This window comes from Panthera onca, chromosome D2 (assembly GCF_046562875.1).
Source record: "Panthera onca isolate mPanOnc1 chromosome D2, mPanOnc1 haplotype 2, whole genome shotgun sequence".
NCBI classification, from domain to species: Eukaryota; Metazoa; Chordata; class Mammalia; order Carnivora; family Felidae; genus Panthera; species Panthera onca.
Genome location: NC_138349.1, coordinates 27358639 through 27376500, shown reverse-complemented (window position 1 = coordinate 27376500; position 17862 = coordinate 27358639). Strand labels below are relative to the sequence as shown.

General features: G+C 53.5%; 1 protein-coding gene across 4 annotated transcripts; it reads right to left on the bottom strand.

Moving 5' to 3' along the window:
• Positions 1-4134: 4134 nt before the first annotated feature.
• LDB1 (LIM domain binding 1) lies at positions 4135-17722 on the bottom strand. 4 transcript variants are annotated; one of them, XM_060641670.3, is made up of 11 exons: positions 17345-17722; positions 9144-9246; positions 8977-9021; positions 8782-8857; positions 8577-8679; positions 8231-8403; positions 7623-7745; positions 7307-7390; positions 7092-7215; positions 6745-6887; positions 4135-6008 (listed from the first exon to the last, which is right to left on the bottom strand). In XM_060641670.3, exons 1-11 carry the CDS (start codon positions 17367-17369, stop codon positions 5778-5780), a joined length of 1230 nt encoding a protein of 409 aa, XP_060497653.1. In that variant the 5' UTR covers positions 17370-17722; the 3' UTR covers positions 4135-5777. The 4 variants fall into 4 exon arrangements, with proteins under 4 accessions (XP_060497653.1, XP_060497652.1, XP_060497656.1 ...); XM_060641669.3 differs by having other exon boundaries at positions 6739-6887; positions 17345-17583; XM_060641673.3 differs by lacking the exon at positions 17345-17722 and adding an exon at positions 11803-12081 and having other exon boundaries at positions 6739-6887.
• Positions 17723-17862: the final 140 nt, after the last annotated feature.

Below are 17862 nucleotides of genomic sequence, written 5' to 3'. Positions count from 1 at the left end.
CTCAGTTGGTTGGGCATCTGGACTTCAGCTCAGGTCATAATCTCATGGTTCATGGGTTCAGGCCCCCTGTCGGGCTCTGTGCTGACAGCCCAGAGCCTGGAGTCTGTTTCAGACTCTGTGTCTCCCTCTCTCTCTGCCCCTCCCCTGCTTGTGCTCTCTCTCTCTCTCTCTCAAAAATGAATAAATATTAGAAAAAATTAAAAAAAAATAGGAACGAAAACATTCATAGAAGTGCTCTTCATGATAGTAAAATCCTAGAAACAACCCAAAAGTCCAGTGACAGAAGAATGAAGACCTGTGGTATAGTCCTACCATAGAATATTACACAGACCTCAAGACGAACCGCAGCAATACATAATAGGAACCTTACAATATAATACTATGTAAAAATAATAAGCTGCCAAAAATTATATATAGCAGTATTTCTTTATAATAAGTTAAAAAAAACCCTAACATTAAAAAAAAAAAAGTTTTAGGAATACAAGTATTGCCCGATTTTCAAAAGTTCATGTTAAAAAAAAAAGTTCATGTTATACCACTTCGCTTTTATTAAAGACCTACATTAGGACCTATTTTCAATAACAGAAAAAAATCTGAAGATTTTCACTTTTATGAAAAAAGGAAAAAAGAGAGTTCAGCGTTTGTTTTGCAGTAAGCCATTACAGAGGCAGCACACACCCAGAGCAACAAGAGTGGCCCCACCAAGAAGCTCGGTTCCTGGGAACGACACTCAGCATCTCTGCACCAAACCTCCACAGGTTTGAACTGTGTCTGAGCATTTGTGCTTTATCTCTATTTTGTGCGTCCCTTAGCAAGATGTGTCCTGGGGTATCAGAAAAGCCTGAGTGTGAGTCTTATTTTCTGAGTCTGGGCATGCTCAAAATTTTTTCCATATAAATTAATGGTAATTGCTTCTTTGCTTTACACCATTTCATGTTACAGGTTTCATAGGAATGCTCTACTTTCAGATAGTGGGGGAAATCTGTACGTATCGTGAAGATAAATATATAAAAAGGATAAAAGAATGACAGAATGATGGGAGGGGAGGGGAGTGGGATGGGGATGGACCACAGATTTCAGTTATTGCCAAGGTCTTCACTTTCATGTGACGAGTTTTGAGGACAGTGTTCTAAATAAATAAATGTCTTGTGCATGAAGCAATGAAAAGAATGTGTCATGAACCAAAGTCATGATTAATCTAACTCTGTGCATCTGACATCTTTAAAGGAAAAGGGGAGAAATTATGCTTACCTTCTCCAGACAGACTTACTTGTTTGGGAGCAATGAGGAAAAGATTCTTCTACCTCAATCCTCTCTGTGGGGTCTTTTCTCCAGAGACAGTCTCTAGATTCTCCTCCTGCAGAAGTGAGCCGGTGGGGCAGCAGGGAGGGGAGTAATCCAGGGTTTGGCTACTTCAGGAAAAGGGTCCCGGAATTGGTGGGAAAATGGACCATTCCCAAGGCTGGAGTAGGAACCTAGAGATGTGGGGCAGCTTCCATTCCTATCCAGCTTCCCCCACTCCCCAGTCTAAGAACTGCAGGTGAGTAGGCTTCCACTCATTTCCTGTTCTGCTTTGTCAAAGACCTCAGGGTGGGGTTGGGAGGTGGGGAGGAGCCTCAGAATTGAGTCCTGAGAGATGAGGCTGTGGCCACATGGTAGAGAGTTGTAAACATTCTGGATACTGGGGAGCTGGGACCATCAGTGGTCAAACCCAGCATCTTTGAAGTTCAGCTTGGAACTAGGGGGCTGCTGAATCAAAACTTCTTACATATCCCTTTCCTTTCAGCCTGGCCCAGAACACTCCTGGGCCATTCTCAGCACTTTTTGTAATTCCTTTGCCTGCTTTCCCTGCCCATCCCTTCTTCGTCCAGGCTGTAGTTCCAATCCTGTACCCTCACCTGAACTTCTACAGTCCCTAAGATAAGGCCCAATTTTGTGAAATAAAGGTTAGGGAAGGCCCTAGGGGAACAGCTTAAGAGCTTTTCACTTCATGGGAAGGGATCTGGGGTTAGATGGAACCAGACAGGGCTGGCTGGGCTGGAATCTTACCTTTGGGGAAGGGGTTAGAGGTCAGGCTGGACTGGGCTAAGAGTATAAAAGAGGTCCTGGAGATTGTGCTGGAACTCCTAAGAAAGGGGCTGGAGGTCAGGTTGGATTGAGTTAGAATAGGAAACATGGGGAAGAAGCTGGGCTCAGGCTGAGCTAGGGGGTCTCAGGGTTGAGGGCCTGTGTCTGCATTGGGGCTGGCTGGAGTACACAGTTGGGCTGAAACAAATTTTTCAGGATCATGCTGGGACCTGAGGCTGGGCCTTAAAGGGCCTTTCCCTTCCCCAACCCTAGCAATTCCTCCAGACCAAGGTCTTCCCCAGAGGGCCTGCTGAGGCAAACAGGGAGGAGCCAGATCCGGGGCTCCAGAGGAAGTCGCTGGCCACTATGCTTCCTGAGTTTAAAAAGTGGGTTCCCCTGTCTGACTCACTCCCTTCCCCCAAGCAGGGCAGAGTCCAGGCCTGACAATCTACCTTTTCGCTAGAACACTGCCTCTTCCAAAACACAAACACCCACACACCCCACACATACAGGATATGAACCCTGTCACACAATTCCTGGCCCAGCAACCCCATAACCCAACACAATACCGCCAAGCCACACGTTCAACAACATATTCTTATTTATGTACTTGTAGCCTCTCATTCACACCCAGTAGTCACGCCTTTCTGCTTTGTTCAGCACCATCTCTCTAGTACCTAAAGTTTGGCCTTGCACCTAGAGAGGGCTCAATGAATATTAGCTGAATTAATGAATCCACCAAGACACATCCCACAAACAAATGCATAGACAAGCCGACATACATATTCACACATGCAATGCTTCCTTACACACCCATATCCAAGCCCTCTCCCAGCCCAGTCACATACATACCCTGGCACACACTCAGGCAAGAAAGCCAGATGTACACCTAGTTACAAAAGCAGACACACCACAGGTAGGTGTTACCTAGCACTCCCAGGGTAAGTTGCTGATAGCAGCTGGCTGGTGAATGTCCTTCCATCAGGTCAGGCCTGCAGAGGAGTGAAGTGGGCATGTGCACAAATGCAAGCCTTTGGGATCCCGAGGCAATGGGCAATGAGGAGGTGGGCTGGCAGCAGGGCAGGGCCAAGGTAACCATGTGGACTGGAGAGGAGTGGAATGGGCCATATAGTCCTTTCCTCTGGTTTCTTCCTGCCAGCTGGGGAGGTGAGGGTAGAGGTACACATCTATGAGGACTTGCTTCAAATCCAGGGAATTTGGTGGGGGAATAGTCTGAAAGGCCCGATTCCCCTCCCTGGGATGAAAATGGGAGTCTGGATAGGGGGATTTGGTAGGTGCTAAGATCCCGTCCCCAATCCACAGCAGTGTTTCCCTATCTTGCCAATCTTCTTTAATGGTGGGAGAGGAGGGGACTTGGGGCGGGGGGAGTAAACACCTGGAAAGGAATCTGGAAAGCACCCTATTCTTCCTTCCACCTAAGGAACTTCAGGCTGCCTCCTAGCAACCGTTTTCAGGCATCCTCCTGTGTCCCCACCCAAAGTCAGCAAGGGTACAATCAATCAAGCTACTCTTACTTCCCCACCCAAGACCTAACACCAGGGAATCCTAGTTCAGACAGCTCAGCTGGGCTGGGCCCAATAGGAGCAGGAGGCTGGAGGCTGGATAGGGGCAGGAATCTATCAAAAATAGGACCAAGTCTCCCAGTCATTGTAACCACCCAAAACTCCTCAAACCCAAGCGCCCTCCTCCGCAAGGATCCCTCCCCCTCCAAAAGCCTGATCCAAGGCCTTCTATCCCAGGAACCCTGCCTCAGGGCCACCTGTCTGGCAGCCAGGACAGTTAGGGGCAAGGAACAACAGCCCCAGAGGGTGGAAAAGTCAACTTTTGAGGGAGACAGGGCCAGCCTGGGACAGGAGGAGCAACGGTGGAAGAGTGAGGGGCATTGTGAGATGAGACTGAAGGGGGATCCACAAGCTTAAATTCCTACCTCCTTTCCAATGACTGGTCTTAGGGACCAGTCATGGTCCCTAAGGGACTGCATGAAGGAGGGAGAAAAGACTGCCTGGAACTTAGTGGTTATTAGGCAGCAATGACCAACCAAGACACTCTCAAACCAAAAAGTCTCTTTATTGATCGGTACCATACATGACTCAAATGGCCCAAAAAAAAAAAAAAAAAAAAAAAAAAAAAAAAAAAGGCATTACATTTGGGGTGGGACATCCATCTTCCCCACCCCACCCCTCAGCTCCTGACACAATACCCTTCCAACAGTGGCAGCTGGAGTTAAGGAAACTGGGTGTGGGGGACCCGAGAATCCAGAAGGAAGAGTGGGGAGAGAGGTGGTGCTAACACTTCTGGAACTGGCCACAGGAAAAGGCAGCGAAGCCACAGAGCTGGCCCCAGACCCACGGGACCCTGCTCCTGGCCTCACCCTGGGCCCAGAGCGTCCGTGTGTCCAACTGTGAAATAGAGCTGAGGATCCTGGCTGCTTCCCCACTCCCTTCTATGAGGAAAGGGATGGAAGGGATATTGGAGATGAAGACCTTTACTTCAGCTGGGGGACACAGGTCTATTGCTCCCAGGTGGGCTTAGAGCTGGGCCATCCTCAGTGGCTCCTTCCCCTCTGTGGAGGACAGGGGAGGACCAGATACACAGTTTGAGGAGTTGGGGAAAGAGAGTGCTGGAGAGAGTGGATGAGCCCCTCCCCCTCCATCCCATGCCTGCCCAACTGAGACAAAACAAAAAACAGCAACAAACAAGGTTGCTCCCTTCCCTCCACACTTCCTAAGGGAGGGAGCCTCCCTTCCCCCCATCCAAGACAGCTGCTCTAGTGGAGGACTTGTAAAGAATATACACACCATGGGGGAGGGGGTTGGGGCTGGGAGGGAGTCACAAGCACTAGGAGGGCAGGCCAGAGTCCTGGAGGATGGGAAGACAGAGACAACAGCAGGGGGTTGTCACAAAGGTGAGGCCATCAACGGCCCCCTACCCCAAGGCATGCCTTCCCCAACTCCAGTCACCCAGAGGAAAAGGGAAGAGAGATGGCAAAGTATCTCCTTGGTCTGAAGCTCTCAAACTGTATAAAATGTTAATGCATACCCCCCCCACACCCCACACTCACCTCCACGTGGGCCCTAAGCCCCGGATTTGCCTGGAGTAGGGAGGTAGCTGGACTTTTAATAAGGGGAAGAGGGGGTACAATGTGTGACTTTTTTTTTTAAACTTACATTTTTAATAATATTATTTTTTAAAAAACTTGGGAGCTGGGATAGGTGGCTGCAGGGAGGAGCCAGAGGTTTACCCCTCTACTACCAGCCACCTAGGGAAAGGTTTAGGAAAGGGGCACTCAACCAAGCCCCATAATTTTAAGTCCCTAAGGGCTGTGGAATAGACAACCCCAGGCTTGAAGGGGGTGAAGTCAGGAGGATTGGGAACCCAGAACCTGGGGTGAGGATGGATGCAAATGCCCTGGGGGGTGATCAGGACATTTCTCAGAGGCCCAGGGTCCATGTAGGCATCCACATGAGTACCCCCTTCCCCCAAAAAGGCTCTGCAGAGGCCAGGCCCAGCCCAGGGCCACTGGGGGGCAAATCTTGGCACCTGCCCCCAGCGAGTCCAGTTCCTCCCTGAAGTGGGTGGATGGAGGCTGCCCATTTTAGATGCTCAGTCTCTTCATTCTGTCTTCTGCTCCCTGGGGCTGCGAGGGGTGGGGCAGGCAGGCAGAGCACTGGGTGGCCATGGAAAGGCCTTTACTGGGAGGCCTGTGACGTGGGGTTCTCCGATTTGCTTTCTTGGCTGGATGGAGGCTTGCTGTTCCAGGGGCTGTTGGCGCCCAGGGCGGGGGAGTTGTTAAAGCTGTCCTCGTCGTCAATGCCGTTGGCCGCGTCAAACTGGGTGTTCTCCAGCCGGGTGATGAGCCTCTCGTCCTCGTCCCCGAACTCCCCGCCCATCAGGGTGGGCTCCCCCACCACCATCACATCCTGAGAGTGGCGGAGGTCCCCAAACATAATCGGGGCAGGGGCTCGCCCGGCCCAGGGCAGCAGATACCCCCAGAGCCCCAATACCCACCCAGGAAACTCAACACCCCCAACCCCTTCTCATACCCAAGTTTAAAACCCCAAATCCTCGGACACCCTCGGCCCCTGGAATCCTTCCCACTGAAGGACTGCAGAGCATCACAGGCTTTGACCCACACGTACTAGATTCTAGAAGTCAATCTACTCCCCTAGCTCCCTAGTTCATCTCCCCCAAACTTCAGGGGGCTCCTAAACTTCTGTCCACATATAATAGGGAGGGAGCAGATTAAAAGAAAAAAAAAAGAAAAACACCAACGGGGAAAGCGTGTGCATGTACATATGTGTATTCTAGATTCGCACACGTTCAAATTTATGTGTCCCTCTGTCAGTGTGAGTGTGTGGGTCTCTGATGGTATGTGTGCCCCTAAGCTGTCTATCCTGAACACCCAAATGTTCTCATGGCTGTCTCTGTCCCTTTATGTCCTAAGTTCTGTCTGAGTCTGTGATCACAACCATGGCATTTGACTGACAAGGACTCTCATCAGTGACAGGAGCCAGCTCATGCTGGCACATTACACCAGGAAAAACTGTTTTTGCTTCTATGCCTGCTAGTGAGCTCAGGCTGGGACAGGGTCAAGGGTCAGGGGTCAGCAGTAGGGCAGCCCAGAAGAGAGAAGAAAGCCGAGATGCTTACAGGTACCTGGCTGGAGAGGGCGAAGGTGCTGGCTGGGCTTTTCTTCTTGCTGTTGCTGTTGTTGGTGTTGCCACCCCCCGAGCTCATGGTGCTGCCCCCTGACATCTTTCGTTTCCGCCGTTTGCTGGGCTGCTGCCGCGCAGGCTCCGCTGTGCCAAGGAAAAGGAGACTCAGGAAGGGCAAGGCCCTGGGTCCCTTGTTCCCCATTCTGGCTCCTAAGGAGCCTGAGCCTACTCTGATCCCAATCTTTCAGACCCAGGAGTGAGAAAGGGGCTTCATGAGGAGACAGAGATAGAGCGTTGGGGAGCTTCATCAGATCCTGGTTAGAGCAGGTGCAGGTGCAAGGCACTCACCGGGGGGTGCTACCATGCGCTGCCACTTCTGGAAAAGGCAGGTCTTGAGGCAGTCACGGGGGCTGAGGCTGTAGGTCTTGTGGCGGGACATGAGCTCCTGCATGGGCTCGAGTATCACACAGAGCTGGGGGGAGACGAGGAGGTGGCTTGTCAGGAGAGAGACATGGAGCTGACTCAAATGGGATGGGGCAGAAACTGGGTGATCAAGGACTCACTCGGAGGTAGTTGAGAGTGGAATTGGACAACCCACACCGGGTGATATTTTTGGAGAGCTGATCCAACATCTGGGGGTCCTGGGCCTAGATGGGGAGAAAAAGACTAGAACCTGGGTTGCATCTGCTCACCTGCCCTATCACTAAGCCTCATGACACTCCAGAGAGAGAAGAGGGGCTGTTATGAAACCCATTTTTCAGATGGAGATACTCTAACCCTCTGTCTGAGGTCACTGTCAGGAAATGGCAGACCTTATTCCATCCACTCTTCCCACTGCCTGCCCTCACCCTTGCATTTTGGGTCCTGCCCACAACTCACATGCATGGCAAGGATGCTGCGGGGGATGAGCTCTCGGTGCTGCCGGATGCTGAAGTGCCACGTCTTTATCCGCATCATGTCGTCAAACATGAACTCTAGGTACAACCGGCCCTCCACACACACCTGGAGACAAGCTTGTCACATCTCTGCCCTCTCCCCACGTGCCTGAAAATATACCTGCTCTCCCGTTTGCTCACAACTCTCCCACTGAACACACTTCTGCCACTTGCACATAAATCTGGGTGCATAACTGACAAAGGCCATTCCCTCATCTACCTGTCACACCACTGACCCTTACACACATACACACACAAAGTGGAAATGCTTAACAGACCCTTGTCCTCTTCCCAAGTAGCTAGTGATACACTCATCTGCTATAAACTCTATGAGGGCAGGCTCTCATTCACTGGTATGCCCCTGCAGCCCAGAAAACTGTCATGTACAAACTTAGTAAGCATCTGATGGATGTTGCACCATGCCTGCCCCTCCCTTCTGGTCTTGCCACTTCCCCTTTTGCCTCCCTGGGGAACAGCTGAGTACATTTTGGGAGAAAGGAGGGGAATCAAACCCAGGCGCTTCAGTATTCCACATCCAGCTGGGTTGCTGACCTGGGTGAACATGGGTTTGCCATGCTGCGTCACCATGCTGCCTTGGTCACAGTCAAGGGACACAAAGTTGCTGTGGAATGCCTCCTTGGGGTGCTTAAGCACATAGTACAGTTCTGTAGCACCCCCTTCAAAGATGCTGCGGAAATAGCGTGGGATCAAGGTCCGGCCAATGGCTGTAGAGATGGGACAAACTCATTAGAACAGAAGGACTTGTAAGAGGGTCAGGCAGATGCCATAACTGCCAAGACAGATCCCCGGAGACAAATACCTACTCCCAGTCCTTAGAAGGACATAGGAAGTATATGCTCTCACAGCAGAACCAGCAGGACCCCCAAAGGCCACTCACTATATCTCTTTGGTCCATCCTCCAGGCAGAAAGTGATGGTTAACATGGCATCATCCTCAAAGAACTCAGTTGTGAAAGCATCCCACCAGAGATTGTCACACTCCTAAGGAGCACAGGGAGAGGTGTTTGTGTGTGTATGTCAGAAGACATCCCAGGGGTTCCCAGATGGCCCTCCCCCTTCCCAGCCGCTTTCCCCTAGCCATACCTCTGTCCAGTTTTGAAGCCGTTTGTTAAGCTCGAATATTCTGTAGTCAGTTTGGTTGCCATATGGTGTGTGCCTCCTGGGAAAAGTGAAGAAGGGAGGTCAGTAGAAAGAGGGTCTCCCCACTCCACCCCACCCCCACTTCTGCCTTCCCCCATGTAATGGAAAGCACCTCCCTCCTCACTGGACTCCACTTACCCAATCCCAGGCTCCAGATATGTAGGCGGGTACATGGGAGTTGGGCTGTGTAAGGGAAGAGGCTATGAGAATGGGAGTGGAAGACAGGAATTATTGGGGGTGTCACTCCCTCCCCCTTTCAGGCAGGATCCCATCTGGAGAAGGGATGGGAAGTAGATAAGACTCACCCCACATCCCGATCTAGCATGGTGCCGGGATGGAAAGGAGGGAAGGCGTTGCCGTTCGGGGGCTCCTTCGGCGAGTACAGCTTGAATGACTTTGAGGAACAACCTAGAAGGGAAAAAGAGAAGTGGTGCCCTGAGTCCCAGGGAGCTTTCCTGGAAGTCTACTAGATTGTGTGGAAAGGGACTGGTCTTCCAGAGCACCCAGAGTGGGTGGACTAGGGGAGGGGGACTACCCTATGGAACACCTACCTCTGCTTCTAAATCTGCCTCCAATTTTATTTTATTATGAAACTAGAAGTACTCAGCCCTAATACCCAAGACCCCATTTCTTCACGTGCTGAGCCCTGGATGATAGAATTGAAGCAGCAAAGAAATGTCAACACCATAGAATAAATGAATATCCAAACATTACAATTTAATTTTGATAAATTCCCTTTACATCCACCTAGTATTGTTCACTCATCACAACAACGTTGTGAGGTAGCAGGGTCAACTATAAAATCCCCATTTTACAGATGAGGCAACGGAAAGCTCGAGGGGACTTGCCAAGATCACAGAAGTAGCAATTGGCAGAGCTAGGACTTGAGCCCAGATCTGATTCCCATATCCTATAGTATTTCCACCCCTCTAATGCCCTCTGGAGACCAAGCTTGGGGAAAGGAACCGGAACCGGGATTTTGCCAACTCCCTGCCCCTCCTCCACCCCCAGGGTCTCAGGAGGGCAGGGGATAGAAAGATAAAGGGGAGTGGGTGCCTGCTGGGTGCCTCCCACCAGATAACCAGTTGGGCCTTCTGCCTCCCCCACCAACGGCCACTCCCTTATCAGCCCAGCCCCCTCCCCCACAGCTACCATGGGTCTAGTATTGTCTCCAAACCAGAAACCCAAAGCCTCAACCTCCTCTCACTTCTGAGACTTGCAGTGGGGGAGGGAGATAGACAGGCCTCCAATGGATTCCACTCTACTTACAAACCTAGGTCTCGGAAGGAGGAAATCTAGGCTCCAGGGGGCTTAGTCTAGGAGGCAAGTGGTAACTAGACAGGGGTCTCTGCTCACGTGTCTCTGCGTATGTGCACATGTGTCACCTCTCCACCTCAATGAGCAGCACACTGTTCCTGGTATGCTATTTCCTGACTAGAAGAAGTATTACATTCATAGTTGGGTACGAGCCAGGCACCCCTACAATTCTATTTTCCCCCTCCCAACCAGATAGGAAGGGAAACTGAGACACAGCACCAAAGGTTCTAAACTCAGTCATAGGTGCTTCCTAGCCACCCCAAAACTTGTTTGCATTTGGAAGGGCAGCCATATTGGCCGTATCTAAGCCCCCTCCCCAAATTAAATACAAAATCTATTTTGTTCCTTAGGGGAAAGAGACAAAGGAAGACCCTGTGCCAACACACATCATTTAATTATCTCTCCAGGGCCCCCTCCTCACAATATGGGCAAACGGAGGGTCCCAGAGGGGCTTACACTACACAGTTCCTGAAGGTGCCAAGACTCAAAGCTTGTGTGTGCCTGCACACGCGTGTGCCTCATCCTGCCTAGCAGGCTTCCACCCTCAGCTCGTTCCAACATGCCTACCAAGAGCTGGAACCCAGCAGCCCCAGGCAGGATCAGGGTGGCTGCAACAGGCCCTTGCCCCATTCAGGCTCTCTCGCAGGCCACATCCACATGCTCCCAGCACAGCACACACAACCTTCACATGCCAGTTTGGACTGAATGAGGAGCCTGTATCCTTAGGAAAGAGACAGTGCCACCCAGCTCCAAGTCTCCCCACTCCACAGACAGGTATACTAAGGCCACATAGGAAGCCCAAACTCCCAAAGTCTACCAGAGGCTGGGTCTAGTCAATGAACCCAAGAGTCTAGATTACCAGACCTTGCCCTTGCCCCCTAAGGAAGCCATCCTTTCCCTAAAGGCATCTCTGGCCCTGCCCCACAGTCTCAGGGCTATCTGGACCCTCAGGACCCTCAGAAGGGAGGAAGCACACCTGGGTTCCTCTCTGATTCTGAAAAAAGTTTCAGAGCTTCAATTTCTCTCACCAGAGACCTGACAAACATTGCCTGGGGCTGGGGAACAGCTCTGAAGAGCTAAAGCCTGAAGCTCTGAGGCCTCTATTTATACCTCCAGTGAATGGACACAAACTCAGCATCTCTCCAGAGCCATAGCAACTCCCAGTAGCCCCAGCACAAGGGCTTGGGAGTGAGAAGAGAAGGGGAGGGAACATCACCCAGACCATCTGTCCCTGTTACTGCCTGTCCCCAGCAACAGGGGTAGAGAGAGCAAGGTGGGGGTGGGGGTGAAGGGGATGTGTCATCAGCCTCGGAGTCACACATACACCCCCCCCCCCCCATCCCCAAGCAATCTGGGAGCCCTTAGGAGGAGGGAGAAGAGAGGAAGAGCCCAGAACTAGTAAAGTTTCTCAGGATGGAAGCTGCATCCTGGGGCTGAGGGGGGCACCTCCAGCTGAGCATTTCCATGGTAACCAGCCTGACCTGAGGGCAGGCCCCCTTCCTTTGGGGGCTGACCACAGGTCAGCAAGCCTGAGAGCCCTGGCCTCTCTGAGCTGGGGCACCTCTGCCCCAGCTAGCATACCAGGCCTGGGCCAGACCCAGGATCTTCCGCCCACCCCCAACAGGCTTGCACGGTGCCCAGACTTACCTGGGAGAACTGAGGGGGCCAAGAGAGGTGCGGGGAGCAGCTGGAAGCCCAGCGGAGCCCTGGCAGGGGTGAGGGCTGAGGGGGCCAACTTCAGCCGCTCATGTCCCAAGTGGGACAGGCAGGCCTGGCTGAGAGCTCCACTCCGCGGGCCGCACAAAGACTCGCACACACAGCCTCGGCCCGCCCCGCGGCGGCCACAGCCCCGGGGGAAAGTTACAATGGCCACTGGGCCGGGGGCTAGGGGCCAGGGGGCCGGCCTGGGGGGCGGGGGGCCGCGGGGAGTCCGGAGCCTTCTTTGTTTGCAAGGTTTCCCTCAACAATGGCTGCTCCGCTCTTTCCTCTCTCCTCCTCCTCCTCTTCGGCTCTCCCCGCCGCCGCCTCTCGCTGCCTCTGCCTCCAAGCAGCCCGCCCGCCCTCCCCAGGCCACCAGGCCCCTCCGCCAGGGCACCAGGAGAGACAGGGCCCAGCACTCACACTCACTCACACTTGCACACGCACAGACACACGCAGCGCCCGCCGGCTCCCTGCCTTTTCTCCCTTTCTAGCCCTCCCTCCCCGCTCGCTCTCCGCTCTCCGAGCCTCTCTCAGAATGAGGCCCCAGGGCGGGCGGAGGGTGGAGCTGCCCCCACTGGCCCCGCCCCCTCCCTGCGAGGAAAGAGGAAGAGGGAGAGAGAGAGGGAGGGAGGGAGAGACGGAGGCAGGCAGGGAGGACTGCTGAGAAAAACAAAAGAGAGACAGAGACTGAGAGAGATGGGAGGGAGAGATGGAGACAGAACAGATTGGGCCTGGGGAGAGACCTGGATGGAGGGGAGGTGTGTGGGGCCAGGAATTGAAATGCCCCCATCCCAGCCCCAAGCTTGGTGCTCAGGGGTGAGCAGGAGGGCTGGAGCCACTGACAGGGATGGAGAAGAGTGCTCTCCTCCCTGGAGACTCCCAGTATCTTCAAACTGCTTCCCCAATGTCCCCCAAATCTCTCTTCCTCTCCCCTGTGATCTCTGGGGTTGAAGGTTGGCCTGAGCTGCCACCCTGGGCTTCAGCCCCTGATGAAATCCCAGAGCAGCTGGGGGAAACCTCCAAGGGGTTATTTTTGACAGAGCCACACTCTGCTTCAACCTGTAAACAGTGATTGCAGGGAGGGGGGCACTCCAGGCTCCCTGCCCTCAACCCAGCTAAGTTCCTAGCCCCCTTCCCTAACCCCCACCATAAGAGTCGGGTGGGTGCAGGGGAAAGAGGCACTGTCAGAACTGGGGAAGGCAAATTTGCCCATCCAAGGGTCCCCAGAAAGGGCCTAGTCTGCTGCTGAATCCTCCCACCATCCCAGGGAAAAAAAAAAGGTATGTGGTTACTGAAGTAAAGCACGTTCTCCAATGCAAGGGGGGGAATTCCCAAGAGAGGAGGTGTTTCTAAAACTTGGGTAGTGGTCCAGGTATACTACCCGGACACATAGGAAAAAGGAAACACACACACACCACAGCACACAACACACGAGGGGGTGCAGCCATACAGCCTTCCTACTTCTTTGCAATTTGAGTCTCTGTTCCCTATGCCCCACCTTGCCGCGCCAACCACATTCACACAGCCCCATGACAAGGTTTCTCATGATAGACACACTGGTTGTGCAATAATATTGCATCTGGCTCTGTGAACATTCTCCTCACGTAAAAAACTCATTTTACTTTTACATAAATCGGTCCCTAATACACACTTCAACCTGCGACATACCTCAAATGCAAGATAAACCCAAACCCAGGACACACACATAGCCTATGACATACTTTGACTTCTTTACACACAGGGACCTGTAACACATGCCCTTGGACCCCAATACACACACCTAAGCTGCATTATACCTCCAGAACCTGTGACAGACTATTATGTGCACACCCTGGCCATTTGTTACCCAGAGACTAACCCCATAAACCACCCTCCCTGAAACCTGCACACCATTCTCCATCACAGTCTAGCCATATGATACGCTCCAGCTTTCACAAACATACTGAAATCTATAACATTCAGCCAGACCCTGCAACATTCTGCCCAGAATTGAAACCACCAGGAACTGAAATATTCCACTGAGTCCCAAATTAACAGCACAACTCTAGGATGACTACACTTATCCTCCACTTACGGGACAATTCCTGTCGTTTGTTTCATGCCTTTAAACTTTCCCAAGTTCATTCGTAGGCCATACCTCAAGAGATTCTTACTGAATGCAGGGCCAAATATTATGCTCACTCGAACAGATTATAGTGAGACAGGAGGGCCCGAGCTGGAACCCTGGACTTCTAACCCCACTCATACAAGCCCAGCCCCGGGGCACTGCAACCATTCCTACTCCCTTCCCCCTCCAAGGAATGGCCACTCCAGGCCCCAAATGACTGTCTACACGGGGAAGAGGGATGGGCGTGTGCTCAGGCTTCTGCCCCCAGTCTAGAGCTCAGAACCCCCAGTTTGTCTCCTCAAATTTCAGAAGGAAGGGCCCCTAAATATCAAGATGTATCAAGACTCTGGCACGTCATTCAAAACGGGGCCCTTCTTCTGGTTCCCCTTTTCTAGCAAGGCTGCTCCTCTCTCATTTCTGACTTAATTCCCCCATTTGCACAGGAGCAGAAGAGGTACAACTAAAGAAAGCAAGTCTGAGTTAGATGGCCCTAAAATTGGTGGAGCAGGGAGGGGAGGGGATGGGGGGGCAGTGGGGAGAAAGCAGAGCAGCAAAGAATAACAAAGGTGATGAAAGAGCGATGAGGAAGAGTACCCCTCCTGGAGGTGGGAACTCTGAAGGGCAGCAGCCTGCCCCAACCCACAGGATAAGGTACCAGCACTGCCCCCTGCCCGGGCCCCTGGGGCTCCCTGACCCAGGCCTCCAGTGTGCCTGCCCCCCTTCCTTTGTCTGTGCCCGGCCTCCCGTTGGCCTGGCGCTCTGCCATCCTCCTCTCCTGGCTCCCAGCCGCCACCACTGCTGCCTCCTCCCCTCCCCCTACTCCTCCCTGCCTTAACCCTTCTGAGCCACATGCTGCCCCAGACAGGCCCTGGTCCCCTCAGCAACCTGCCGTGCCTGGGTGATGCCCCTTAGCAGAGGTTCTCCCTGCTCCTGACCAAAGCTTCAGGAGCTATTACCTACCCCAGGAGCACTATGGGAGCTGGGGGTATATATGTATGTATGTGTGTGTGTGTGTGTGTGTGTGTGTGTGTGTGTGTGTATCTTGTAGTGTTTCCTTCCGTGTGTGCATGTGTGTGGGTCTGCGTATGCTCTGGCTTCCTTCAGTCACATGTGTGGGGCATGTGCTGTCTCTGCTGGGCTGGGGGAGGAGGAGGAGCCGGGAGACAGCAGAGCACAAAGGAGAGACTCAGACAGGCAGGCAGGCAGCAGGCAGGCGGCCTGCCAGGGCGCCTCGGCCCCCACCCCAGGCCTGCTCAAGTTGGGGGGTGGATCTTTGGGCCTGTACTGTACATGCTGCCAGGATGCCCTTGTATTCAACCATGTGCTCCCACCCATCCATCCAGTCTGGTCCCCTCCCTCACTGCAACTCCTAACATTCCCCACCCCCAGGCCACTCTCAGTCCCCTCCCCATTTGGTTCTCCTTGAAGTCTAACCTCCATCCATTCTCAGTGGCATTAACCCATAAGACTTCTTCATATTAAGGAAAAAAGACCCCACTCTTAACCATCTTTTGCCCCCTCTCCTCTAGCCACGCCACCCAGACACACAAAAGGAACATGTGTTTTGAGGCACTGATTGAAGCTGTCCCTCCTCATGCACATCTCTGTGCATGGGTCCTCTTCCTGTCCCCATGCTGCTCCCAAAGAAAATGAGGGAGAAACTTTATCCTTTCTCCTACTGGACCCAGGCACCCTGCCCCAATTTCAGGAACAACCTCTTATCTACCTCCAACCTGACAACCCTTCCATACCCACCTCCTACCTACCATTTAGGAACTAAGAATCAAAATTTAAGACTCAGGCCTCTAGCTTGTTCACAGCCTTAATTTCTACTATGTTTATGTGTGGTGATGGAGGATGAAGGCCACGAGGAGGACTCCGAGCATGGAAGGATCTGAAGGGGTACCCAGCATAGGGCAATTATAAAGAAAATACACATACAAACATCCACACCAAGCTGGTAAGAGAAGGAATGATGGTGCCAGGCAGGATTCCAGCTTGGCAAGCTCTTCCCTTTTTTTCCTCTCCCCACCCTCTACAAGCAGGAGTCAGGGGTTCCCACACCCAGATATTCCAGGATCCTCAGACTCTACTAGCCCTACCTCTGGGCCCCATGCCCCTTAAACATCAGCCTCAGCAGGCACTTTAAATGTGTGCCCAGCCCAGCTTGGCCTGTGTCACATGATTTTCAAGGAAGCTTCCGCACTGGCAGCTTCCCTTGGGGACGGGGTGTGTGTGTGTGTGTGTGTGTGTGTGTGTGTGTGTGTGGCAAGGGTTCAGTTGTGGAGTATGGGGCTCCCAGAGAAAAGGCATGTGGAGAAGCAAAGGATCCAAACCAGGCTAGATCCTGGGACACCTGACTTTCAGAATAAAGCTAACTCCAGCCTGGGACAAGAGGGGGTCCTGCACATAATGCAAGGACCCAGAGTCCTGAGAATGGGGATAGACAGTGTTTGGGGGCCCTCTGAAGACCACCTCTCCAGTCACATAGCCTCCCTCTTTTCTCCTGGCAGTGAGGTACAACCTTCTCCTTCCCCAGGAAAGAACTCAGACCCAGGATGTCACTAGCAAGAGCTGGTAAACGTTTTGGGGAGATGGGGATCTGGGCCTAAGTCCTGTCCCAAGTTCTCACTTTGAGGTCAAGTACTGCTCCCCTCAACTCAATTCCCTCAAACCACTTTATTTCCTAACTTGCTGGAGCTGCCACATTTCCCCCTCCCACTACGGTGGAGACGCCAGACCTGAGGGCCCAATTATCTGAGCCCCCCCCCCCTCCCCAGAGTACCTCACGTCCCTCAGGAGGGCTAACCTTCCCTGGCAACAGGCAGGAAAATTTGGAGGGGAGCAAGATGGGCCCCAACCAATCCCTCCTCCCAAAAACAGTCCACAGAAAGAGCCCTGAGGGGGGTATCACAGGATATGTAAAAGCGAATAGGCAGCAAGAAGGGGGGGGGCAACCCAAACCAGCCAATCAAAACTCTATGGTGACCTGAGGGGGGGGGGTCAAAAGTCCAAACTCACTTCTGATTGGCTAACACCCTGGAATTCTGGGAATTTCAGCCCCCCAAACCCCTCCTCAATTAGCCTCCCCCACCAAAACACACACACACACACACACACACACACACACTCACACTCACACTCTCTCGCTCTCTTTCTCTCCCCCCCCCCCACTAGCACCCCCTCCCCTGCTTCTATGCTGCTGCGCATTTGCAGTTGGGGAGAACCCTCCCCCGGACTAAGGCCCGCTATACCCCTCAGAGCCCCCGACCTCCGCCGTGCCATCGACGCCCCCCACACAAGTTCATGCCAAACAAGGGGTGAGGGATCTGCCGAGAGGGCTAGGGAGGGAGGGGCCGGGCGACCGCGCGCCCCACTCACCAGGACAGGCACAGCCCACTGACATCTTCACATCGCCCGCCGCTGGGGGCCCAGCCGAGTCACGGTGCCCGCCCCGCTCGGGGACAGGCCGGGCATGAGCCGCCGCCGCCGCCCGCGGCCCCGCTGCCCTCGCCGCCGGCCCGGCCCGGCCTCGGCCCGGTGCGGGCGGCCCCTGGCTGCAGCGAGGGGCCTGTCAGGCGCGGAGCAGACAGGAAGGAAGCCAGGCAGGAAGGCGAGCTGCCTCTGCGTGTGCGCGCGCGGGTGTGCGTCCCCGGAGTGTGTGTCCGTGTGTGCGCGTGTGCGTGTGCGTGTCTGTGCGCTCCCGCCGCCCTCCCCGCCGCCAACGCCGCCGCCGCTCGCCCCCCTCTCCCTCCCGCGTTCGCTCGCGCACTAGCTCTCGTAGGCGCCCGCTCTCCAGCCCCAGCCGGGCTGGGCTGGGCTTTATTAATATGCTAATTGCCTGCTAGTGGGAGGGGAGAGCCGTGTCAAAGTGACCCGGGCGAGCGCGCAGCGAGCGA